General features: G+C 38.8%; 1 protein-coding gene across 6 annotated transcripts in view; it reads left to right on the forward strand.

Moving 5' to 3' along the window:
• arhgap23b (Rho GTPase activating protein 23b) overlaps nt 1-27,903 on the forward strand; it is an 85,072-nt gene that overhangs the window by 22,983 nt on the left and 34,186 nt on the right. For 4 of the 6 annotated variants that reach the window (XR_012387893.1, XR_011017403.2, XM_685638.11 and 1 more), the window contains exons 2-4: nt 22,420-22,596; nt 24,128-24,152; nt 24,252-24,344. Coding sequence is in view for 3 of the 6 variants with exons in the window: in XM_685638.11 (XP_690730.6) it covers nt 22,420-22,596; nt 24,128-24,152; nt 24,252-24,344 (295 nt within the window). In the remaining 3 variants the exon portion in view is untranslated. Of the gene's footprint in view, nt 1-20,096; nt 20,324-22,419; nt 22,597-24,127; nt 24,153-24,251; nt 24,345-27,903 lie in introns of those variants that run through there. The other 2 variants (XM_073918322.1, XR_012387894.1) reach the window with 2 other exon arrangements.

Here is a 27,903-nt window from a genome sequence, read left to right on the forward strand (position 1 = left end):
AAATGGTGTTTACATGGTAGACTCTTAATCAGATTATTGTCTCAATCATATTAAAATCGAAATATTGGTGTGCATATAAACGTACTCAGTGAAAGTGCCAGATGATGTAGCAAGCTGTCAATAGCAGTGCATTCCTCTGCCTTAGTTGGTTCCATAAGCCCTCAAATGTTTCATTAAGTTTGATGTGTTTCCACCTTACACACAACTTTTATAAATCGTCTGCTTACGTAGCTGTGTCAGAATCCTTGCTTGTAAAATATAGCTATACTTTAGAATGCTTAGTTTAGGCAAATTTGATTTGCGTGTTGCTGAATCTTAATGGAGTTGCTCACTGACTACGTTGTACTGCACATGTTGCTTACGCATGTGCGTTTCCTAGCAACAAGAACAAACACTTAACATTGCCGCTGGTGTCCGCATCCCTCAAAGTTGTTTAGAACTATATGCTTAGAGATGTTGTGTCCAAAGTCCCTTCAAGAATTTTATAATCTTTGGTGTAATACAGCTCATACCTATGTGTGCTTTTGATGTACGTCTTGATGCTTCTTAGGTCCTTGTTGGTCCAGTGCATACTGGTTACATAGGTACCGGTGCCATAATGGCACTGGGTTTCTGTGCCCAACACTACTTGGGAGAGACTGTTCTCAGTCTCAGGCAGTGGTGTAATGTAACTAATTACAAATACTCAAAGTACTGTAATTGAGTAGTTTTTTTCTCAGGAATTGTAATTTACTAAGTAGTTTTAAAACTGTGTAATTGTACTTTCTCTTGAGTACGTTATTAGTGCGGAACCTGTACTTTTACCCCACTACTTTCCTACAACCTGCAGTCACTACTTTATTTTTTCTTGTTAGAATTAGAAAAAAACAGTCCTGTGTTTCCTGTTCAATCAAATCATACATATAAGGTAAATCGCATCATACTGAACTACCTCAAGACATGTGCGCTTTACAATTGCAGCAAACTGAACCTCTGAGACACAACACATAATTGTAAGAATCAGCTCTTTGGTTTAAATCATGTTTAAACTTTGGGGATTCGAATCAAAGATTCGAACATGATTCACATAGAATTATTTAAAGCTTACACTTAACTTTAGTATTTGTCCAGCAAATAGAACGTTTAGTGTAAAGCAATTCTGTATTATATTATTACGTGGCCAACAATAACAATATAAAAACAGTATCTAATTATTTAATGAGCAAGGTAGCAGGATCTGAAGCTGAGGCATTAACTTATAAAGCACACAACACACCAACACGGATCTTAAAACGAAACAAAAGTTTATTGCTACTCTATAACACAAAGTACTAATCTCTGTAAAACAAACAAATGCACATACATACACACACGCACACGCAGTTTGAGGAGAGTTTTGACTGAGTGGATTCAACTTCTAGCCTTTGCTAAGTTCTTAGCATTGTAACCTGAGAGAAACCATAAAAGCAGAGAATTTTGCTATTCTTTACTACTTAAACATAATTCACACCAGATTCAGTAATGGGTAGAAACCTTGTTTGTGCTACTTGCGTTCTGATGGAATTTGGTTTCCTCGACTGGTCCAAAGGGAAATCCCGGCGAAGCTGATTGGTCAGCGTAGCAACTTCAGTGACGTGATGGAATTCCCTTGTCGGTGAAGAGGGGTTTCCTTAGTCGGTTGCTAGGGATACGGATGTTGGACTAGGCGGCGTTCGAAGTCCTTCCTGGGTAACTGTAGTTATGATGAGTTTCAGAGTTTGGATGTGTTGACCCGATGGCTTGTTGTTGAAGCGGTTGCACAAGCAGATCGGGGGTCGAGCCGGCAGCAAGTGAAGGTCGCGGTCTGCTCCGTGATGTAACGAGGCTTCCGGCAAGGCGATGTAACGGCCACAGCACGAGAAGAGCGACGTCCAGGCAGCGACGGCGGTAACGACTGGCAAAGATGACCGGCAAAAGACGACGATGAAATTCCTTTGTTCAAAGTTTTATAGGCTTTGGTAGAGGCTGGGTCTACACAATGCTTGTCCAATCAGACAAGGTGCGGGGTGGAGTCACACCCCAATTCTGCCCTCTAGGAGGCCAGGTTGACACCTGGTGTGGGTGCTGCTTTGATAGCATAGTGGTTAAAATAAAGTCTTATAACATCGACACTTTTCATAGTATGGTTTCTTCATATAAACCAATGCATTTGAAATGTTCATAGCTTTCAATCAATACCAAACATGAAGTATTTCACAAACATTCTGTAGATTTCATTTGTCACTGAGGGCTATTACTCAAGAACTATCTACAACAGTTTTGTTAAACACATGGAACATGTACACACAAAAACCTACAGAAACATAAAGCAAACGTACATTACTCAAATAAACTGTTTTACTTAAATGTCCATTAAACTTTGGAAGCATTTCTGATCGCTTCTGTGTCTGCCTGAGAATGTGTATTCCTTGCAGACGCCAAAGGGCACGCAAACCAAAAGGTACTTCTCAAAAACCAGTTTGGTGGGTTTTTGATTGTAGAGCCTCTTATTGTTTTAAGGTGTAAAGTTAATTAACACGCAACTGTGATGTTGACTGGCTAATTATCCTGTGGATTGCCTTTTGCTGGGTGCCTGTGGATTGCTTTGAAAATGAAATCAAAGCTCAGACATTTAGGCACCAACCAATCTTTTAAGGATAACATGGTCTGTGGCTTGTTCGGTTCTGGAACGATCCGTTGACTCCCCACATCCCCCATTTGGATGGTGATGTTCCTGGCATGAACATCGGCAGACACTGGAACAAGAGGCATAGGTAGAGAGAGAACAGACACACAAGACACAAACCACATTTCCATTCCATAGACTGAGTTCTGGTGCAGGTTTTAGCTTAAATTGTTCGGGTTAAGAACACAAGGTGTAGTGTAACATTGCCTGAAATAATTCAAATTTAGTTATTTAGCTAGTTTACTTCATTGCGAGTATGGAGTGGCGCTAGCTTCAACTTAAATAAGCAATAATTCTGCAGCAATTGACACTAATTTGGGAGAAGGAGTCAATCCTACTTTTAGGCCCTATGCATGAATTTTAGGGAGTTTCAGTTAGGGAGAGAGAGAGAAAGAAGGAAATCAAGAGGCACAGGGATGCAAAAAAACAAGGTAGGTTAAAAACCAGCAATAATAGTGTTGCATATGTGGAGTGGCTCCTCTCTTACTAGAGGTTGTTCTAGCAGTGCTGTAGAGGAGAAAGTATTAGTGTTGTGTTTAACTAGGTGTTCCCTAGAATGTCAAAGGTTATGTTAGTATGTAGAGGGTAGAACAGTTGATCTGTGTCAAGTTGCGGTCCTCCCCCATTTGTTGTTCAATGATGATGGAGCAGTCAAATGTTCATCCAGTAACGGAGGTAGCGGAGTTTGGCATGGGTCAGGAAGGGTTTCAGGACTGAACTGAGGTTTGTCGGAGGAGTGGCAGACGACCCGAACGGCACTTTTAGAAACCTGAGGGTTTTCACCTGCAAGTGTTTGTTGGTTCAGGTGATTGTTGCTTCTCCGCTCGGCGACTAGTCAGGCTGAATCTGCTTTTTCCTTTTCCCGTTTCCTGTCCTCCTCTATGCATTTGAGAAACTCTTTCATCATCAATTTCACCAGTTCTTGAGGGTCAAATCCCGGTGGGGTATTTTCCTCTTGCTGGGATTGAGTCTGAGCGTTGTCAGGGTGGAAATGTTTGGAGTACCTTCGTTGACTCCTTGGACTTGATGATCCAGGGTTTTGATGTCTTCCCTTGGATGGTGACCAGCTTTTGTTTGACCCCCATTGGTTTCTTTCCCGGTGGTGTTCAGGCGAGCGTTGTTGTCCATGCGGTCCATGCCAGTGACTGTTCCTTTGTTTAGGTCTTGTGTCATCGTAGGAGTTCCGTTGTCTATTGGACGAAGACGCATTCCACGCTGGGGATGGTGGTCTCACGCTGTTTGAGCGTTGGGCACCCTCTAGTGCCAGTTCTGGATGGGTGTTAAAGTCAAAAACTGTGGCAGTTTTAGTGTTTTTCTCTAACACCATCTTTTGTTTGTCGTGGGCTTTCTGTGTCAAATCTCGCAATTGCTGGATGCTCATTGTTCGTGGGCATGCGAGTACTCCGAGATGTTGGCTTACTGCAGGATGGAGGTTTCTCAGGAAGAGAATCTTAAAGTTCAGGTCTTCTTCCATATTCGGTTCATTGCGAGTTCCGAAAAAGGCTTGCCTGAGTCGGTTGTAGTAAGCATGTGGGGACTCGTTGCGAGCTTGTTTTGTCTCCAGAGCACCTAACAGTCCTTGATCTGATTCAGGGTTTGCAAACTCTCTGATGAGGGCTTCTTGGAGCAAGCGGTAATCGTTCTTTACCCGAGCCGGCTGTCGGTCCAGGAAGCTGCGCACCTCAGTGCTGGATGTGGCTCGAAGCAAATACAGTCTTTCTTTGTCAGAGACATTGGGTCTCATTTCCAGGTGGAAATCAATGTCTTGCAAATAAGCGTGGGCCTCCAAACCACCTGACACACTTGGAGTAAACTTCCCAATGTTTCTGGCCAGCTTGTCAAGGTCTTTGAGGTCCAGACTGTATGACGTTCTGTGACTGGCTATCACAGGCTCTCGTCGCTGTGGGGTAAGGTAAGGCTCTTCAGAAGGTGTTGGCGAAGATCTTCGGCGTGGTTTCTCACCTCTTTCAATAGGTGAGAGCTCAGGGACAGGGGATCCTGTCCTGCTTGGCAGGGGCGAGGCTGGTGCACATCTTGTCTTTGGAGGTTCATAGCGCAGTGCATAGGCATGCCTGAGTTCACTGGCGGATTCCTCTTTGATGTCATCCACTTCCTGCATTAGTCTGTCGATCTCATGTCTTGCTTCGCTCAGGTGAGTTTCAAGGGCTTTGATTCTGGCCTTCTTGTCTCTTAAGTCCACCTTTGCTTCCTTCAGTAGCTGTTCAGCGTAATCTAGCTTGTTAGCGACGTCAGCGCGGTCTGCTCTGGCTTGTTCTCTTTGTTCTGTGATGGCTGTTAGAGCTTCTTGTAGTTTGTCGATTTCCTCTTTAGTACCTTCATCCATCTCATTTGGTTGTTCCAGACGTTCCTGAGCCTCTAGCTCTAGCTGCTCGGTGCGGGCTTGCAGGCGTGTCAGCTTGTGTTGGAGTTGGGAGGCGTGTCTGTCACTCAATTTGAGGGTGGCTATGAGTGTGTGACTCAAAGTACCAGTGATTTTGGCCAGCTCCTTGTGGTTGAAGCTTTGACTTGGGTCTTGCTTCATGATGCTGTCTATGTTCTCATCCAATTGGTTTTGCGCCAGGGGCTGCAGTGTTTCGGCAGCTTTAGGGAGGAGACTGCCTGTTACAACGCTCAGCCATGTTTCCAGGTCCTTCCAGTGGCCAACAGGATCTTTGGAGTGAGCCATGTTTTGCGGCGGGGGGGAGGACTTAGGATTTTAACTGACACAGACCTTGAAGAGAGATAGAGAGGAGAAAGAAAAAAAACAAGGTAGAACAATGCAAACAGAAAAGGAGAAATGTTAATGTGCAATGTTAAGTGTGTACTAATGTTGAGTTAAGTGTGGTTCTCTGGAACTGTGGTCCTCTGGTGGGTACGCGTGTCTAACTGGTAGTCTCTGTGGAAAGAGTCAGTAGCACAGACACAGTGAGAGAACAAAGAAAAACAAAAGTGATAAGGAGACTAAGGAGTAGGGTGAAAATCTGTAGTTTCCACTTTCCTAGAGAGAGGGTTCCTTTAGCTTTTGTTAAATATAAAAATAAGATTTCTAAATACCAGGACTGAAGTTGCTATTAACTTTCTTCTAAAGTGACAGAAAGTAGGGCAACAATAACAGTATTGGCTTCTGAATAGGATTGACTCCGTACACCAAATAAATTGTTTCTGGATGCGTGTTTAGAATTGGATCTAACGATGCCTATCTTCTTGGTGACCTAATGAGTGAGAAAGGAGGGGTGAGATCAGACAATTTAAACAATTAAAAGTGTTCAAGTGTCCCAAACATCTATTAAATGTTTCTAAAATTCTCTGCTTTTTGACTCTCACAAGCACAATCCTTAAACCAGCATCAATAGTCCAGTAAAAGAAGATAGTTGAAAGAGATAACAAAGGAGTTATTTTCTCTTAGCATTAGGTGTAATTAAGGATGTCAAAACAATGGCACTGTTGAGTTGATACTTCAAGAAGTGTTGGTTTTATAGTGTTATATAGTAACCGCTTAGCCTACGTAGTAGAAAAATGTAATTTTCCTTTTGAATTTGGCTAATTGGAGGGCTACTGCTCTAAGACTAGGCTCAATGATGGCTTAGGTTGGTACCATTACTGCTCACTGGGCTGCACTGTCCAATTGCATCAATGAAGCAGCAGGGGGAGCCCTGTCTGTAAGCAGGCTTAAAATAAACTAAATTTAATAGACTAAATTCAACTTTGAATTGAACTTAACTTTAAATCTGAAACGTGGTAATAACTTTTATAAGTTATCATTAAGATTGATAAGAACACTTATGACTAAATTAATTTATTATTTATTGCTAAAATGATAAAGCCATGCATAAATGAACCATTAATGAAATTAAAATTTCAAAACAATGAAGTTGGTTAGGGTAACATTTAATGCAGTTTATCATTAAATTAAACAATCATAATTAATTTAATCAATGAGTCTTATCCGTATAAATCAACAGTCATAGGAAATGGGTGTTCCTAGATGTTGATGAATGGAAAAAGTATTTATAATTGAACAGGTCAGAGAGCATTAATTTATAGTCATGAAAAAAAAAACTATAATTCATCACTAATAAAACCAACAGCTTATGTGAGTTCAAACTGATCAAATTCAACAGGCCAGGTACAGCAGGAAAAAAATAAAATGAAATAAAATGATGGTGATTAAACTCAGCAGTTAGATCGTGCACACTTTTATTAACTTTGCATTTGTCAACTTTTCCAAGGTGAGTAAAGAGAAACAACTTAGATGCAAGAGTTATTTCAAACATCAGCCATTCAATGCATTAAAGACCACTAAATGCTACGTGCTATCTATTAGCCTTCGCTGCTACTGGAAATGCATAGACTTCAATGCAAACGCGTTAGCGTTAGTTTAGCTTAGCTTCACGCTATGCTCTTTGTTTACAATTCAAGCTGGCGCTGGCGGACTGCACATGCGCGCTTGAATGTAATTCCGGCAAGTCTCTCTGTACTTCCGGACCAAGGTTGCTGCTATGGCAACGACCACAAAGTGGAATAATAGCAAATTTCACAGTATCACTTGAGATGACGGCGCATCTCACACTGTTCAAGCAAAAAGCACTAGTTAGATTTTATATCTTAACAGTACTGAACGATTCTCAACTTATGAAAGTGAGATAAATTAATCAACAGGATTTCTGAGATTAATACAAATCGTGACAGAGATATGGGGGATCTCAGCACTCTGTGTTAAGTCTGTTTAGACTGCAAACACAACCGTGGATTCAAACCACAATTTCAATTGATAAATTTCAAAACTTCTCCTATAAACTACGTCAGGCAGCTCTCTCTGAGCTCCGCGTTTTAAATAATTCACTAGGTATTAGCAAATTACAGGGCAACAAGAATTTAGTTAGCTATGCTAAATCGGTTACCAGGAGAAAACACAGCTGAATTTCCATCCGGGAATCGCAGCGTACGAAATCATACTGTGAAGGCCTTATATAACGTTATGAGATAAGCACAAAGAAATACGCTTTGTCTTTCTCTACATGCGCTTTAGAGCGGCTTACAGTGTGTCTCGGCGGACAACTTAAATGAAGTTTTACTTTCTTAACAACACTAAATGTAGTCAAGCAATAAAACAAATGGTACCACAATGAAATTGTGCAGTAGCAAAACTTTTGTTCTTTCTAATCTATTCTTTCCGGACAAAAATAGAAAAGATTAACAACGTGATTTCTGGGTTTTGTGCTTTAAAAGTTAGATCTGCTTGCCCGCATTCTCCACCACTATGTAAGAATCAGCTCTTTGGTTTAAATCATGTTTAAACTTTGGGGATTCGAATCAAAGATTCGAACATGATTCACATAGAATTATTTAAAGCTTACACTTAACTTTAGTATTTGTCCAGCAAATAGAACGTTTAGTGTAAAGCAATTCTGTATTATATTATTACGTGGCCAACAATAACAATATAAAAACAGTATCTAATTATTTAATGAGCAAGGTAGCAGGATCTGAAGCTGAGGCATTAACTTATAAAGCACACAACACACCAACACGGATCTTAAAACGAATCAAAAGTTTATTGCTACTCTATAACACAAAGTACTAATCTCTGTAAAACAAACAAACGCACATACATACACACACGCACACGCAGTTTGAGGAGAGTTTTGACTGAGTGGATTCAACTTCTAGCCTTTGCTAAGTTCTTAGCATTGTAACCTGAGAGAAACCATAAAAGCAGAGAATTTTGCTATTCTTTACTACTTAAACATAATTCACACCAGATTCAGTAATGGGTAGAAACCTTGTTTGTGCTACTTGCGTTCTGATGGAATTTGGTTTCCTCGACTGGTCCAAAGGGAAATCCCGGCGAAGCTGATTGGTCAGCGTAGCAACTTCAGTGACGTGATGGAATTCCCTTGTCGGTGAAGAGGGGTTTCCTTAGTCGGTTGCTAGGGATACGGATGTTGGACTAGGCGGCGTTCGAAGTCCTTCCTGGGTTCCTGTAGTTATGATGAGTTTCAGAGTTTGGATGTGTTGACCCGATGGCTTGTTGTTGAAGCGGTTGCACAAGCAGATCGGGGGTCGAGCCGGCAGCAAGTGAAGGTCGCGGTCTGCTCCGTGATGTAACGAGGCTTCCGGCAAGGCGATGTAACGGCCACAGCACGAGAAGAGCGACGTCCGGGCAGCGACGGTGGTAACGACTGGCAAAGATGACCGGCAAAAGACGACGATGAAATTCCTTTGTTCAAAGTTTTATAGGCTTTGGTAGAGGCTGGGTCTACACAATGCTTGTCCAATCAGACAAGGTGCGGGGTGGAGTCACACCCCAATTCTGCCCTCTAGGAGGCCAGGTTGACACCTGGTGTGGGTGCTGCTTTGATAGCATAGTGGTTAAAATAAAGTCTTATAACATCGACACTTTTCATAGTATGGTTTCTTCATATAAACCAATGCATTTGAAATGTTCATAGCTTTCAATCAATACCAAACATGAAGTATTTCACAAACATTCTGTAGATTTCATTTGTCACTGAGGGCTATTACTCAAGAACTATCTACAACAGTTTTGTTAAACACATGGAACATGTACACACAAAAACCTACAGAAACATAAAGCAAACGTACATTACTCAAATAAACTGTTTTACTTAAATGTCCATTAAACTTTGGAAGCATTTCTGATCGCTTCTGTGTCTGCCTGAGAATGTGTATTCCTTGCAGACGCCAAAGGGCACGCAAACCAAAAGGTACTTCTCAAAAACCAGTTTGGTGGGTTTTTGATTGTAGAGCCTCTTATTGTTTTAAGGTGTAAAGTTAATTAACACGCAACTGTGATGTTGACTGGCTAATTATCCTGTGGATTGCCTTTTGCTGGGTGCCTGTGGATTGCTTTGAAAATTAAATCAAAGCTCAGACATTTAGGCACCAACCAATCTTTTAAGGATAACATGGTCTGTGGCTTGTTCGGTTCTGGAACGATCCGTTGACTCCCCACATAATCAATTATAGATTTTTTAGCAAAATCAAAAACAACTTTTCTCCTTATCAATAATTTATCTGGAATATGCAAAACATAAAACATGACTTATTGTCAAGTAGTTGATTTTTAGTTATTGAATTCAAAAGTGAAGAGGGGTGGGGGTCAAAGGGGAAGAAAGTAAAAGTAAACTGCAGACTGGGGAGGAGGGCAGTTTAGGAGGGGGGTCGGTAAAATTAGGTGCCGGGTCAGATTTCAGAGGTGCTAGATCTGGATCAGGCATGTTCCGGCACAAATTAAGCCCTGGGCTGCGTTTGAAACCACATACTTTCATACTATATAGTACGCTAAAATCAGTATGCGAGCCGAGTAGTATGTCTGAATTCATAGAATTCGAAAATCAGTATGCGAGAAGTACCTGGATGACTTACTGCTTCCGGTGAGATTCTGGAGTGTGCATCCCATGCATGCTGCGCTATCCCATGATGCCCCACGAGCGAATTCATAAATGGGAGAAAAGCGACGCAACTGATGCAGGTAGGTCACGTGACCATGACAAAATGGCGGATGTAGTACTTCATTCCTGTAGTAATGTAGTAATCTCATTCCCACTTTTCACATTCATACTGTACAGAACGTACTTTTCTAACGACCGCGTAGTACGTTTATATTTAAAAGGAGTACCTACTTGATTAGTAGGCAGTTTCGGACACAGCCCAGGTCTTGTGTTATGTTCACCCCAGACGCAGCATGTGCGAATAAATATATAGATGTGTGAACATTTTGAGTTTACTTGCTTCAATCGCACATCAAATTCACTTCACAATAGACACTGGTTCACGTCATGGGCAGGCCATCTGTCTGTCCGATGACTCTAGCTTCATGCTAAAATGCTAACATGGGTTTTATTGGGATAGTAGATGTGCTTTATGTGCTTTAGGAAGGCTGAAACACAGCGTAGGTTCATTCAGGGCTGTGTTTGATCCATCATAATCACTCCCCTATAAAAGATAGTTCCAGATTGGTTAACAAAGTGTGAATGTCCTCTGAAGTTCAGATTTTCCAACTTGAGCAGTTGGCTTGGTACGCACGTTAAGCACATCAAACGTTTAAAATGCTCAACTCGCACCACATCTTTGCATTGACATAACCTGTAAATCACTTGTGATTGATGCTTTATCTGTGTCTGGTGTAAACGCAGCATTAGAATGTAGTGAGGTGTCCTGTCTCATTGAAGAACCTTACCATACCAGCCATACCAACAATTTTACTTTTATTGTTTTTGTTTATAATTTGTAAATATTGCTTTACTTTTTTTGCTCCTCATTAGTATTTAGGTCTTGTTCTAACCAGTGATGTAAAGTAACAAATTACAAATTCTCAAATTACTGTAATTGAGTAGTTGAGCAGAAATTGTAATTTTACTCAATAGTTTTAAAAATGTGTACTTGAGTTTTAAAATCGGTACTCAACCTGCAGTCACTACTTTATTTTTTCCTGTCAATGGGGATTAGAAAAATCAGTCCTGTGAGTCCAATCAATTTGCACATAGAGGGTAAATCACATCATACTGAACTACCTCAAGACATGGGTGATTTATAATCGCAGCAAACTGTTTGGAAGCATTAAAAGTGTCCATAAAGATGTCCAAAATCTTTACACGCAATGACCCAGAGACTGTTTAGATGCATGTCACTAATGAGTAGATGACGGATGTTTACTGTGGAGTGATAATGGTCTTAAACACCCAGCAGTCATAAGATGTCAACATGACGTCAAATTGACGTTGTACCCCAATGTCATGGGGACATTGCATTTTGTTTTGGGAGAATCCAACGTCAGGCAGACAATGTTAATGTCCAACCTAAAAGCAATCAAATATCAACGTCTAACAATGTTACTGCTTAACGGTGTGTGGATGTTACCACTTTGACATCTATCAGGTGTTGGATTTTGGTTTCCATACTTGACGAATAAATGTCAGTATTTGATGTTAATATGACTGTAACCCTTTTCTTAACCTTAAGAATTATTTTTAACTATCCTATTCAGAAATACCTGGGTTCCCGGCAGTTGAATGGTGAATTAGCCGGTATTTTTACTCCTTTGTACTCTAAAAAAACTAGTTTTAGCTGAATTTAAACTATTACAGTGTGTATATGTTTGCAGTTTGTTTGTTTTGTGTTTTATATATGAATTCAATATATAACAAAACACAATGAGATGTCAAATTTAGATTTTAAGAAAAATAATAACAATTTATTACAATTTTGTTTAAAGTAAAAAGAAAATAAATAAAATAAAAGAATCAGCCCTTTATCTACACCACAAGAAAATAATAAAACAACAACAATAGAATAGAATAAAGAAGAATAAACAATTCAAAAGGAAATCCCACTAAATGAAGATTTACTCTTTCAGTCAAAATTTAGCACCTTAATTCTTCAAAATAAAATATGTAAATTAGCCTTACAAGTCTAACTGTTGTTCTTTACTGACTTCCTTTGTTCTAAATTTCTTATGTTTCCTTACATTTTGTTTTACCTCAAATCAACAGATGAGATAAAAATCACATTAAAGCTAAAGTTAAACGCTTCTGAAATAACACCTCTAAACACTATTAACTCAGATCGTTTCACAATTGTAAACAAAAAATGAATAAAGTGAACCTCCAAATCTTTACAATTTAAATGGTCTCAGTCTAGTTCACAAACTTATTATAAATCAGTCACAGTCAAAACAGTCACAAAGTCACTCAGTCAAAAAAAAACATTAGTATGCATACTTTAACGTTGGGGCCCAGTTCGTTGGTGCACATTCGCAGTTGTATTGTTTCAGAACGATCTCTCAAAATGCAATGATGATGTCACTTACGTCCATCCGATGAAAGCCAAACATATAATGAAATCCCTCCTGCACAAAGCTGTGATTTACCGCTGTCCCACGCGATAATTCCACGTCCAGCGCTGAAACAGGTCTGTCCAGTTCAGAGCAGCATCACCACCAACTCAATCAGCACAGTCACTGTTCACTCAGGTAAATGTCATTAGCGTTAGCGGCTATGCTACGAGCATGGTGTCCTCAGCTGAGAGCATACACTCGTGTGATACACGACGATCGCAAAGCGAAAACTCCACAGAGAGAAAAGCAAATAAAACGAGCTGAGTCCCAGTCACTTTTACTTTCACTTTGAAGACTTAATATTACCAATATATCGCCTCCCAACTATGAAAACACATAGGATGATCTGCTGCTGCTTCTCACGAGGCTCCTCTCTTTTTTTTTCTCTCGCTCTCTCACGCAGCTTACGTTATGATGTCATCTTAAAGGAACAGTAACTGACCAGCAAAATAGTGCTCTCTGAATATGTTGTGTCATAAAAATACAAAAATCAAATGTTGCTGGATTAACTACTTACATGCAGTTAGAAATAAACAAAAAACATTTTATAATCTGAGAATATTTTAGGGGTCCCTACATACTCCCCCCACCAAATATCCAGTATGTCCCCATGCTGGTTACTAAATTGCTGCAGATCAATTACATAGCAACCATCTGTTTACAGGGCACAAGTACAGGTCGGTTTTTACAGGTTTTACACAAAGCATTGGGATTACACCACCAAGCATGTGATTTATTTAAACTCCCATAAACATTAAGCACTTCTGTAGTAAGTGCATTAATACCACAGCATTTAGATGATACAGAATGAAGGTATGGTACACCCAGCTTGTCATAAGTAAATCTGGTAGAAGGTTTTCTCTCCCTATTAGACCTACGTACTTCAAAAGGTACAATCTCTTGCTGAGTTTCATTATCAGTACTCTGAACAGTAGTCTGTGATGTACTCTCAGAAACTTCAGTCATTACATTATCCATTACATCAGTGTTCCTATCTGCATCTGTTAACTGAAATTCAGAGGTTTCACTTTGAAATGGGATAACTGGTATTTCAGACACACAGTGAGCATTGCTATAGACTAAGCATTCTACAGCTTGTTCAGGAGTTTCACCCTGTATCTCCTGAGCACTTTCAGATGAAATCGGTGCCATATCCTCAACATAACACCCATATTCAGAGTCTGAATCTGAAGAATCATGTTCTCTTGAGAAAACATCAACTGCAATAGGCGGGTTTTCTGACTGAGCAGTTTTACGCTTGTCTTTCACACTTCTATGCCTTAAATTCTTAGGTAAAGAAGTAGGACCTAAATCTACCTTGGGCTTTAGCCTTACTTCTTGTCCTAAAGGCAAGAGGTGATTCCGGTGCATGACTTTAATTGGTCCATTACCATCAACAGGCTTCAAACGATAAACTGGAATACCAGACAATTGACTTTCCACTACATAAGGATTTTCACTCCACCTATCGGCAAGTTTTTGTTTTCCCTTGAGACCAAGGTTTCGGATCAGAACTCTGTCCCCCACACTTAAATTATGATAGCGAACTTTCTGATCATACCTTGCTTTGTTACTTTGATTCATCTTTTCAGAGGAAACCTGAGCCAACTGATAAGCTGCCTGTAATTCCTGCTTCATTTTGGACACATACTTTGAATAGGAACCAGATGATGAGCTATCAGCAGACACACCAAAGCAAACATCAACAGGCAGTCTAGCTTCTCGGCCGAACATCAAAAAGTAAGGAGAGAAACCTGTAGCTTCATTGACAGTACAATTATAAGCATGTACTAAACGTGCTATGTGCTGGCTCCATTTACTTTTCTGACTAGGCTGTAAGGTACCCAGCATATTCAACAGAGTTCTGTTAAATCTCTCAGGCTGGGGATCACCTTGGGGATGATATGGTGATGTTCTAGATTTCTTAATCCCTAGCATAGTCAGCATTTCAGACACTAACTGGCTCTCAAAATCTCTGCCTTGGTCAGAGTGAATTCGAGTAGGGAGACCATAATGTATGAAATATTTCTCCCACAAAGTCTTTGCCACTGTTGAAGCTTTTTGATCTCTAGTGGGAAAAGCTTGGGCATAGCGTGTGTAATGGTCAGTAACCACTAAGACATTGCACACATTTCGAGAGTCAGCTTCAATGGAAAGAAAATCAATACATACAAGGTCCAGAGGTCCTGAACTCTGCATATGTGACAAAGGAGCCGCTCTTTGAGGTAACGTCTTTCTTTTGATGCAGCGCTCACAGGTCTTACAGTAGGATTCCACATCAGGCTTCATGTGTGGCCAATAAAATCGATCTCGGACTAGACCATAGGACTTCTCAAACCCTAAATGTCCAATGTCGTCATGCAAAGACTTCAGCACTGAGCTGTGAAATTGTTTTGGTAGTACAAGCTGTTGTTTCACTTTGTGATTACTCTGTCTGACAATTCTGTAAAGCATCCCATTATTTACTACCAATTTTTCCCACTCCCGTTTCAGAATCTTCATACTAGGATGGCTACTTCGAATGCTACTAGCAGGTTTCTTATCACACACAGCTTTCCACACTTCGCCAAGTAAAGAGTCATTCCTCTGAGCTGTTTGAAGGTCACTTGAACTAAACAAGGGTAGGTGATCAGCAGCTACTTCCATAACATGAGAGTAAGCTTTGGGGACAGCAGACATGTGTGCTCCAGCTTGTTTCACCACACAAGTGTAAAATCCGTTCTCTGCTCTCTTTTCAAGGGACACAGCTTGACAAAAAGTCCTCACCCCTACAGCTGGAATTTCCTGCCACTCATCGTCCTCACTGCGGTAAGTATGCGGACGCCTCGACAACGCATCAGCATCAACATTTCTGCGGCCAGGTCTGTATTTTAGGCTGAAATTGTAGGTGGTCAAGGCAGACAGCCAACGGTGACCTGCCGCATCCAGTTTTGCTGATTTTGTTATATAGGTTAGAGGATTATTGTCGGTTCTAACCTCAAACGGAACACCATATAGATAGTCGTGCAGTCGATCCACAACAGCCCACTTCAGTGCTAAGAATTCCAGTTTATGGGCTGGATAGTTTCTCTCTGAAGGGGATAAGCTGCGACTGATAAAAGCTACTGGACGTAATCCGCTCTCATGTTCTTGATACAAAACTCCTCCTAGTCCATCCATGCTTGCGTCCACGTGCAAGACATATGGCTTCTGTACATCCGCAAAGGCTAACACTGGCGCTTGTGTCAAACACTTTTTCAGCATTTCAAAAGCTGTGTCACACTGAGCCGACCATCGAGAACCAAACGGTTCAGAGGACTTATAGCAGGGCTTAGTGTTGCAAACAGGTGAATCTCTGTTCTTCCTGGTAGATGGATATCCCTTCAGCAATTCATTAAGAGGGCGGCAAAACTTCGAGAAATCCTTAACAAAGCGCCTGTAATATCCACAGAATCCTAGAAAAGACCTGAGCTCTGTCACTGTCTGGGGCTTAGGCCAGGATACAACAGCCTCTATCTTGGACGGATCTGTCGAAATTCCATCTTGTGACACTATATGTCCTACATAGTTCACTGAAGTCCTACCAAACTGACACTTGTCAAGGGAGATCTTTAGTCCCTCATCACTAAGCCTATCGAGCACTTTCAAAAGACGCTCTTCGTGCTCATCAATGGTTCGCCCAAAGACAATCAAATCATCAAGGTATACAAGCACTTCCAAAAAGTTCATATCCCCTACAGTACGTTCCATGACTCTTTGAAAAGTGGCGGGTGCTCCACAAATACCCTGAGGCATACGTTCAAATTGATAGAACCCTAACGGGCATATGAACGCAGTCTTTTCCTTATCAGCATCACTCATGGGTATCTGGTAGTACCCACTCCTCAAATCGAGAACACTGAACCACTTACTTCCCGATAGACTATGGAGAGCATCTTCAATGCGGGGCACAGTATATTGGTCTGGTGTAGTCCGTTGATTAAGTGTTCGATAGTCGACACACATTCTAACCTTCCCTGACTTTTTACGCACAACAACAATAGGTGAAGCGTAGGGGCTGCGAGACTCAGAAATAATACCACTACTCTGCAGTTCTTGTAAATGCAGTCGCACATCTTCTAAGTCAGCAGGGGCAAGACGACGAGATCGCTCTCTGAAAGGGCGCGAATCATTCAACCTTATCTCATGAGTGGTGCTTTTTGAACAGCCCACGTCCCACTCGTGTAGAGAAAACACATCCTTTCTCTGCATCATTTTCTCCCGTAAGCTCTGTTTTGCTTTCTCAGGCATTGGGGAATCTCCAAAATCAAAAGAAGCAGGTGACAAAGGATTTTGTACTGGTGGTTGTTTAGCAGTCAATTGTGGCACTAAGGACACCGGAAGAACGTGTGCAAGCGGAGTTCCTCTCTTCACCCATATTTCTCTATTAGACATGTTCCTCACAGTCACTGTAACTTGCCGACTGGATACAACAGATGCTGCATGCAGTTCAGGTCTCACATCTAGGTGCTCAGAACTTGTGTCACTATCTGCTACTCTGTCAACTAATACTAATGACTCAGTCGATTGACCAGGAAATTTCAATAGACCAGAAAGCTGCCTAACTTGGTTTGGTTTTAGGACAACTGGGTTATGCTTTATGAACCAAACTGTCCCATGCGTGTCGGAGTCATCTTGAGAAAAATCTGTTAGTTGAATAGTCTCAAATGCTTCTCTGATTACAGGATGTATGGTCAGCACATTAAGGAATTCTTCGCCAGCTTGTTTACGACAAGACTCAAGTAGCTTCTTCACCAGACTAGTGTTAGTCCCGAGCAAAATGGCTATTCCTTCTCGCTTTACAGGGTCAGGGCATACAATCGCAAGTGTGTCAATTATTTGATGCACTCCAGCTACACTCTCTGTAAACTCAAGTCTAAGGGGCAAGTACCCATCATAGGGGTATTTATGCGAACTTAAACCCCATATCTCAAGGTTTTCCACAGGCTGAAGTTCCAAGTGTTTTAGATAAGTGTCATAAAAACTGCGGTATAATAGAGTCACCTGTGAGCCACTGTCAAGAAGGGCTTTTGCATAAACACCTTCTATCTGGACAGGCACTTCAGAAACAGGTCCTATCAACCCTTCAGGCAATCTTGGTTTACTGGCATCAAGTAAAAAAGAATCACAATTGGAACGTGTTGTCCCAGGAGCCCCGTGCCGTTCCTTCACTGAACTCCTGCCCAGTTTCCCTGCAAACGATGCATTTTGATCAGCTTTTGATTTACTTTCCTGAGGTCCTCTTGTCCCTTGCATTCCCACTTTTTATGTCCATCCTCACCACATCTGTAGCAAAAGATCCCAGGCACTGGTTGCTGGGTGGGTTTAGTTGGTTGTGATTTGTCTCGTTTCACACTCTCAGAGTTTTTACTAGATGTTTTCTGAGGAGCACACTCAGAAGCACACGTTGCAGTAGCCACATTCAATAGGTGACTCATCTGTGAAGATAGCTCCTTCACCTCCTTCTTCAGGCTTTGTAACTCAGAAGGCCCATCTGACTGAGGAGAGACAACAGTGGCAACCGAAGCTTTGACATTTTCCCTTGCAGCCACCCAGTGTTCCTCCTCACGTATTTCCTTCATTAACTGTGTAAAAGATGGGGGATTCTGCAAAGTGTGAGTCATTCTGATTCGCAGAGCAACCATATCATTGGTAAGTGCTCCCTTAATTAGCTGCTCCATTCTAGCTTTGTTAATTTCAGCTACATCAATCCCACCCTTTAACAACGCTCTGTGAAGAAGTTTATCTAAGCGATACAAGAAAGCTGAAAGTTTTTCTCCATTATCCTGGTAAGTGTGACGAAATTTAGCCATCAAGTCAGGCCCACACTCAGTAGTTCCATACGCAGTTTCAAGAGCAGCCAAGTACTCAGTTGCAGTGGCAGATGGCTGGCTCACTTTTAGAAACCTAACGATATCAGCAGCAGGACCTCGCAAACTCTCAACAATGCGTTGTTTCTTAGAAGCTTCAGTGCATTGCCATTCGCTGATCATTTGTGCGGCTTGCTCCATCCAGATTTCATATTCTTCCTCACCTGGAGGAACAGGTTTCAGGCCTGAGAACAACCTTAGTTTTCTGTAACTGGGTCCATCATTAGACGCTTGATTACACCTGTCCACTAATTTACCTATGGCATCAACTAAATCCACATTAATATCAGATTTAGGAGAATGCTCCCCCATCAAAATGGCTTTCACTTCATCCATAGACTTGCCCTCCTGCTGCATTAATGTTAACAACTTGGACTGAAATGTGTCATTTTCAGGAGCAGGGTTCTGAACTTGTAGTCTACCTACAAAGTGTACAGGCCAGGGTCCAGCTTCACTTTCAATACCTATTTCAGGTGGTATGGTGCTTGGATCAAGATCAGCTCTAGTCTCCACTAACACAAACAAATGTTTTCCAGTCACATCACCACGTCGACCATGAATTTGAGTACGACCAAAAACCTTCACTGTGTTTAACACTTTCTCAATAGTCTCATCACTAGTGTTCAAAGGAACATTGCTTAACACAATGGCACGTGAGGAATTTATGTTCTCCTCTGTACTCCATCGAGCAGTCTGAGAGATATCCATACTTCAACTAATGAGTTACTATGCAAAATAAGCCAGAAAAATATATCAATATTAATTAACACTATTTCAGATATATATATTTTTTTCTGCTAAAGAGAAAAAAAAATCTGGTAAAAAGGAAAAAAACAAGATCCCAGCGGTGCCTCCAAAAATGTAACCCTTTTCTTAACCTTAAGAATTATTTTTAACTATCCTATTCAGAAATACCTGGGTTCCCGGCAGTTGAATGGTGAATTAGCCGGTATTTTTACTCCTTTGTACTCTAAAAAAACTAGTTTTAGCTGAATTTAAACTATTACAGTGTGTATATGTTTGCAGTTTGTTTGTTTTGTGTTTTATATATGAATTCAATATATAACAAAACACAATGAGATGTCAAATTTAGATTTTAAGAAAAATAATAACAATTTATTACAATTTTGTTTAAAGTAAAAAGAAAATAAATAAAATAAAAGAATCAGCCCTTTATCTACACCACAAGAAAATAATAAAACAACAACAATAGAATAGAATAAAGAAGAATAAACAATTCAAAAGGAAATCCCACTAAATGAAGATTTACTCTTTCAGTCAAAATTTAGCACCTTAATTCTTCAAAATAAAATATGTAAATTAGCCTTACAAGTCTAACTGTTGTTCTTTACTGACTTCCTTTGTTCTAAATTTCTTATGTTTCCTTACATTTTGTTTTACCTCAAATCAACAGATGAGATAAAAATCACATTAAAGCTAAAGTTAAACGCTTCTGAAATAACACCTCTAAACACTATTAACTCAGATCGTTTCACAATTGTAAACAAAAAATGAATAAAGTGAACCTCCAAATCTTTACAATTTAAATGGTCTCAGTCTAGTTCACAAACTTATTATAAATCAGTCACAGTCAAAACAGTCACAAAGTCACTCAGTCAAAAAAAAACATTAGTATGCATACTTTAACGTTGGGGCCCAGTTCGTTGGTGCACATTCGCAGTTGTATTGTTTCAGAACGATCTCTCAAAATGCAATGATGATGTCACTTACGTCCATCCGATGAAAGCCAAACATATAATGAAATCCCTCCTGCACAAAGCTGTGATTTACCGCTGTCCCACGCGATAATTCCACGTCCAGCGCTGAAACAGGTCTGTCCAGTTCAGAGCAGCATCACCACCAACTCAATCAGCACAGTCACTGTTCACTCAGGTAAATGTCATTAGCGTTAGCGGCTATGCTACGAGCATGGTGTCCTCAGCTGAGAGCATACACTCGTGTGATACACGACGATCGCAAAGCGAAAACTCCACAGAGAGAAAAGCAAATAAAACGAGCTGAGTCCCAGTCACTTTTACTTTCACTTTGAAGACTTAATATTACCAATATATCGCCTCCCAACTATGAAAACACATAGGATGATCTGCTGCTGCTTCTCACGAGGCTCCTCTCTTTTTTTTTCTCTCGCTCTCTCACGCAGCTTACGTTATGATGTCATCTTAAAGGAACAGTAACTGACCAGCAAAATAGTGCTCTCTGAATATGTTGTGTCATAAAAATACAAAAATCAAATGTTGCTGGATTAACTACTTACATGCAGTTAGAAATAAACAAAAAACATTTTATAATCTGAGAATATTTTAGGGGTCCCTACATGACATTGGTTTAAGATGTTGGCTTTGCATTGGATTTTGGTCACTTTCTAACACAAGCTAAAATCAACCAAATATCAACGTCATTTTACATCGTTATTGGACATCAAAATAATGTTGTCCTTAGACGTTGACTAGACATTGAATTTTAGTCACCTGACGTCACAAACTAAATCTAACCTAATGTTAACGTCTTACGACATTGTGTGCCTGCTGGCAAAAAACTAAATGCACTACAGAATGTTACGTTTACACACATCCACAAATTCCATGTAATTTACAGCATAATACTCACTAGTACTTTTGAAAGGTCTACTTTTAACTCATACTTTGAATAATATATAAAACAGATACTTTTACTCGCATTACATTTTTAGGCAAGTAATGGTACCTAACTGGAGTACGATTTTTTAGTATTCTTTTCACCTTTGGTTCTGAGGTAGATTTTTTATGCACCATAAAGGCCACCTAAACGAATTATAAGGGGATTTTCCTCTGTAATCTTAGTGACGTAGCGCAACTTTTTTTTTTTTTTTTTTTTAAACATTTATTTGTGATGATTTTCTCAAGCTTTAACAAAACATTTTGTACATTTAAAGTTGTAACTTTCCCCCCATTTTCGAACATTGCCGCCGAAATAAATTAGCAAACAAATAAAATTAAAATACAATTACAACAGGAATAAATAAAAGTATAGCAAAATTGAAAATATTGTTAATAATAGTAAATAATTAAAAAAAAAAAATTTATATATATATGTATATATATATATATATATATATATATATATATATATATATATATATATATATATATATATAATAAGGATAGTAAATTAATAAAAAATAAATAAATAAACTTAAAAAAAAAAATTCAAATAAATAATTACCTACAGTACATGTTAATACAAATCAATATTCTGTTACATTTATAGTGGTCCTTTACATACATATCAAACTAAACCATATTGGTGATCACAGTTAAACCTGTTTGCACAGATTTATTTATATAAATCAGTTAAAGGGGAGAGTCTTCCTTTTCCCAAAACATGTAATCATAGGTTGCCATGTCTCATAAAATTTTTGGACTGATCCCTTCATTAAATACTTAATTTTCTCTAATTTCAAATATAAAATCAGATCACACATCCACATTGAAGCTTTAGGTGAAGCTGCTGATTTCCACTCAAGTAGTATTCTTCTCCTTGCTAACAAAGTAGCAAAGGCGAATACATTTTTTTCCTTGTTTGTCAACAATATATTGTGTTCTGGTACCCCAAAGATAGCTAACTCAACACTAGGTTTTATCTCTAAATTAAAGGCGTCATTTAGACGTAGCGCAACTTTTGACATGGAGAAGGTGTTAACCTTTAGTCACTCATTTTAAAGAGGCATCACCTTCACATTTACATTGTTTCCACAATGAGTCATCTGTATTTACCACTAGCAGTTTTAAGTCTGATGTAGTTATATATTTTCAGTTTTTATTGATGTTTCACTTAAAAAAAATTGTTTCACTTCAAAAATACTTTCCTAAGATTTTCTTCACATTGCTGTTCAAATGTGTTGCATGTGCAAAACTATCCTTGTAACTGAACCGCCAAATTGTTTGTATGGATTACCTTTGTGATCACATTATTTATTTATGTTTTGACAGGGTAAAGATCACAAAAATGAAGGATTGTCGTCTAGTCAGAAGACTCGACCAGGAGAGACCATGGCCTGGAAGGGTCCTCTCACAGTGGTTCTGCGTAAAAACTCTTTGGGCTTTGGTTTCACATTGCGTCATTTCATAGTCTATCCACCAGAGTCTGCCTTCAACACTAACCTGAAGGTAAATAATGTAGCATTTCTAAAATGACTTTTTATAGAGCTTTATTCTCTACTTTGATAGCTTATTGTTATCATGTGTTTTAAGCTTTGTAAGCTTTATAAGACAGTGTAACAGATCATTACACTTAAGTCCAAAGTTGCAGCAATTTTAATGATCAATTTGAAAAGGAAAGGAAGATAAAAATGAAACCTAGTTAGATTTTTAAAAACAAATGCAATCATAATTGAAAAAAGTGATGCAGGTAACTTTTTCCCAAACCTGCCAATGACTGGGGAGAACTTGCAAACTCCCCCCAGAAATATCACCTGGCTCAGCTGGTTTACTGCTGCTCTCTCGTTAAGGACTGGAGAATGCCTCCCAAACTGTTCCATTTAATTTTAGACAAAACAGTGTTTATGGGAATAAACTGGAAATTTGAGGTAGGGGGTAGGAGTAGAGGTAGACGCTAATAAAGTCAGTGTGTAATATAATAAATAATATACTTCTCGTTAACTTCTGATCACAGCTGAAGCTGTGTTCAGCACAATCTAGCACAATCCCAGGAGAGATCCAAGCTGCTCATTTTATGCCATGTTTATTCTTAACTTTTCTTTCGAAATACATGAAAGTAAAATATATTCTAGTAACATAAACAGTGTATATCTGTTTATTATTATCATTTCCATATACATCCGTGTGTATTTTACAAACCTTAACCTTAGAACTGCATTATTCACACTAAATCAAACTATTTCTGCAATCTTATATGCTCCAATGAAGGTAACACCGCATCTCTGTTTTTAATATACAAATCTTTCTCTAACCCCCCAGACTCACTACCATCTCACCTTCATTCAACAGCTTTCTGTAATTCTATCATGACCTTTTTTAATGAAAAATAAAAAATAAATACAATTGTTAAATAAAATTACCACAATTTAAACTCAGATTGTTTGGCATGTTTTCAGCTCCATACAAAGCTTATTGTTTTTTGTTTTTCTTTATTTTACTAATTTTACTTTATATTTTACTTAAATATTTTAATGGCAATTATCTCATAACAGGAGGTTTATGACATTAATCCTCCATGGTTTGTGATAATTATTATACTATTTACCCAAAGGCTGTTTAAGACAACAGAGCAAAGAGCCCTCTTCACCCCTGTCTTAGGGGTGTCTCAGTGTACTGTTTAATTATTTACCATTTATTTAGAATTATTTTTGTTTCTTGTTTTATTTTATAATGTACTTGTGATAAAACTGCCAAAAAAAACAACAAAACAAAACAAAAAAAAAACTTAAGTTAACCAGAGATGTCCTTTACTTTATTTGTATAAATAAGCAATAGTTTAGCAACTACTCAAAATGCACTGTATGGCAACGCACTTGAGAAATGCACCTACTATATGCACTGTAGATGTTGTTTTGAATTATCTGGTAAGATCAACAACCTGCACTGAAGTTCATAGGACTCCCCCTAGTGCTTAAACGGTCAAATTACAATATATTCTTCAGATGTTAAACTGACCTCAGACATTTCCTCCTTTTTTCAGGATGAAGAAAATGGAAATGGCAAAGGTAAGTAGAATGAAATATTCAGATATTATAGTGTTAATATAGTATTAGTATATTTAGTTTTAATGATTGTATGTATAGCGGTTGTATTATCTTGTTCAGGAGGTCAGCAGTTTCGTTTTGAGCCAGTGGATACCATCTTTGTAAAGAATGTGAAAGAGGAAGGACCCGCTCATCAGGCAGGCCTCTGCACAGGTAAGACAACATTTATGCCAATAAGAGAGATAATTATGATTCAACATTTGTATAAACTTTGTAGATAGGGTGATTCAGTTCTTATATTCTTGGCCAAAACAGACATCTTGTGTATTTGTTTTTTTTTTTTATTTATTTATTTACTGGTTGGTTGATCTCCTGGGGCCTGTTTCAGAAAGGAGGTTAACTGAAAACTCAGAGTATTTTAACCCTGAAATGAGAGAAACTCTGGGTTTTCCGTTTAAAAATGGCAGGTTTGTTAAACTCGAGAAAGCAGGGTAAGTCAAGCCTGTTTCTGAAAGAGAGGTAACTTTAACTCAGAGTCAGTTACTGTGGTAACTTACTCTGTGAATCTAACCTGGTCAGAAGCAGGTTTTATTCTCTAAACTCAGTTTCTGTCTGTCTCCTCCCCTTTTTTAAAGATGAAGCGGTATTTCTCGCCTTAGCCTTACGTTTCCACCCACCTATTTTAATGCTCATTTTGGATACGTGCATAAAAACGATTGATAGAAACGTCATGATGCACATAACTTTTTAAAATATGCATAAAAAACGTGCATAACTGAGTAGGATAAACTTTTATTCGATAGAAAATGTGCGCATAAACTACGATGGAAACACTTTTACTGAACAAATTACAGTATGTACATTAAAAAAAAGATCATGATCATATGATTATGAAAATGTGTGTAAATGGACAAACCAGCAGGCTGAGCACACTGTAACATGTCTTAAATATTGTTTTAGCCATTCTAAAATGCCTTAACTGTTTCAGTATTAGTGTATATTGTTAATTACCTCCGAACGTCTGGTGCGTGTCAAGAGTCTCCGCGTCTCATGGCTTCAGACGCCCCCAAGTGTTCATTGTGTTTCAGCATTGTCTTCTGACATCGAGGCGCAAGTACATTAATTAGGCTACATAAAGAATTAATTGACGCAGGTTCTTCTACCACAGTAAATTCTGTTTTTACTGTTGATATTTGGTGCCAGTTTAATCAGGAAGTGACAATTTTTTTCTCTTTGACTTGTTGGATGGAATTTTATTCGCATCTTTTATGCAATATTCCAGTTTTGCACATAAATTTATGTAATATATTTGGATGGAAACATAGCTATTGCCTACATTTTAGTCACACACAGAAGAACTGTACTAGAATGGCTTATGCTTTTTTAATAAATAATTAAATTGAATTCACCTTCGATATGCACTGTAACTAGATTAATGGGATTATTATTCCCAAAAAATTATTTTTAGTACTGCTTACCTTCTAAATGTTATATTAACCTCTATCACTTGATCAATAAAAAAGGCAGACACACAAGTGCACTGTTAAATCACTTAAAACTAATAAATGTATAAAAGAAAGTTTAGAAAAAAATATATAAACGTCACAAATTACATTACTTATTTTATTATACTTAAATATTTAAATACTTAAAAAGTTAAATTAGGCATTAACTTGAGCAGCTGTTTTCCCACGCTAACTGTCTCTGTTTCACTGATGGTTGCTTCTTTTCAAATATATACACTCATATTTGCTATAACTTTGCATGAGAACATCAAGTTCAGCTGGAGAAAGAAATGGTGATCTCTTTTATAAGATATTGCCTTAGTCACTCGTAATGTCTGCGCTCCATTGATAATGCCTTTTTAAAGTCACGGTGTGCGCGCTTAACTCTGAGTTGGTCTACTCGAAGTTGATTGACCCAACTCAGATCAGCTATTCTGAAACCGAAAACTCTGAGTTTTTAATCTCTCGGTAAATCAACTCAGAGTTCAAGTTTGAACTCTGAGTTGTTTAAACCTCCTTACTGAAACAGGCCCCTGGTGTAAATGTCAATATAATTTTTATGGTTTAACTCATGTTCATGTTTTCACATTAAATGCACCTCTACTGTATGTGAGAATTTTAAGTGGAATAAAAAAACAGCATTGGGTGTAATTAACTGATTACTTGCCATTTATTCATTCGTTATTTTTCGGCTTAGTACCTTTATTTATCAGGGGTCACCACAGCCGAATGAACTGGCAACTTATCCAGTATATGTTTTACGCAGCAGATACTCTTCAAGCCATAACCCAGAACTGGAAAACACCCATACACTCTCTCTCACACACACACTCATGGCCAATTTAGTTCATCCAATTCATCTGGAGGGAAACTGGAGCACCCAGAGGAAACCTATGCGAACATGGGGAGAACATGCAAACTCCACAAAGAAATGGCAACTGGTCCAGCTGAGATTCAAACCAGTGACCTTTTTGCTGTAAGGCCACAGTGCTAACCACCAAGCCCCCGTATCACCAATGACTTTTAATTTTTAGGTAGTTACAGTTACTTACATGTACGTGTTTTAAATATAAATTCAGCAGCAATAAATTATTTATCAAGGCGATACACATGTTTAAAAAAAAAGGATTGGATGAGAAAATAGTTATCGACAATATATGGTATAAATTCAAAGAACACAGTGAAAGTGTAAATATTGTTATTCTGATTTTTTGCTTAATAAACTACATTTTTCAACTAAAGAATGTTACATTTGTCCAACAACTCCACAAGAAATGCTTAAGAAATTAATGACAATATAAGGTTTTGTAAGACATATGGTGTCGTTACTTTAAAATTTTGTTTTGTGTAGTGTTTTGATACATGTAATCATTAACTTTTCTTTGGTGTTAAATTTTTAACAAGGTTAATGACCATGTTTGTTAAATTTAAAGAATTATTAATCCATTTATTTTCCTTCAGCTTAGTCTTGATTTTTAAGGCGTCACCTAGACAGCTGGAAAATACCCATTCACCCTCCCATTCTAACAGACACATGCTCATACACTACAGCCACACCATTTATCTGTGAGGGAAACTGGATCACCTAAAGGGAATCCCATGCAAACACAGAGAGAACATGCAAAGTCCACACAGAAATGTCATCTAGCCCAGCCGAGACTCAAACCAGTAACCTTCTTGCTGTGAGTGACAGTTCTAACCAGCCCACGTGCTAAAATTTAAAGAATTAAAATAAATTATTTTCTTTGTATGTGCATTGAGATATGGATTTTAAGGCGTTCTGAGTCCAGGAAAAAAATACTTTCTGTGAAATTGAATTACTTTTTAGTCACCGCAGTTTAAATACATTTTTAATAAAGTAATTAGCAATTAATTGCTTAAGTAATTTAGCCAGTGGACGATTGACCGGTAAATCGAGAGCTTTGTTTTTCGGCTCAGCTCCTTCTTTACCACAACGGACCGGTACATCAATGGCATTTCTGCTCCCGCATTCCTGATCCTCCTATCAATCTCCTTTTCCATCATTCCCTCACTTGTGAACAAAACCTCCAAAATACTTAAACTTATGCACCTGAGTTAAGCACTTTCCTCCAACCTGGAGATGGCAAATCACCTTTTTCCTCGGACTTGGAGGTGCTGATTCTCATCCCAGCCATGTCACACTCGGCAGCAAACCACCACAGTGCATGCTGAAGGTCCATGTTGAATGAAGTCAACAGAACATTGTCTGCAAATAACAGAGATGAAATCCTGTAGTCCCCTTTTTT

The sequence above is a fragment of the Danio rerio genome, chromosome 12, assembly GCF_049306965.1.
Source record: "Danio rerio strain Tuebingen ecotype United States chromosome 12, GRCz12tu, whole genome shotgun sequence".
Taxonomy (NCBI): domain Eukaryota; kingdom Metazoa; phylum Chordata; class Actinopteri; order Cypriniformes; family Danionidae; genus Danio; species Danio rerio.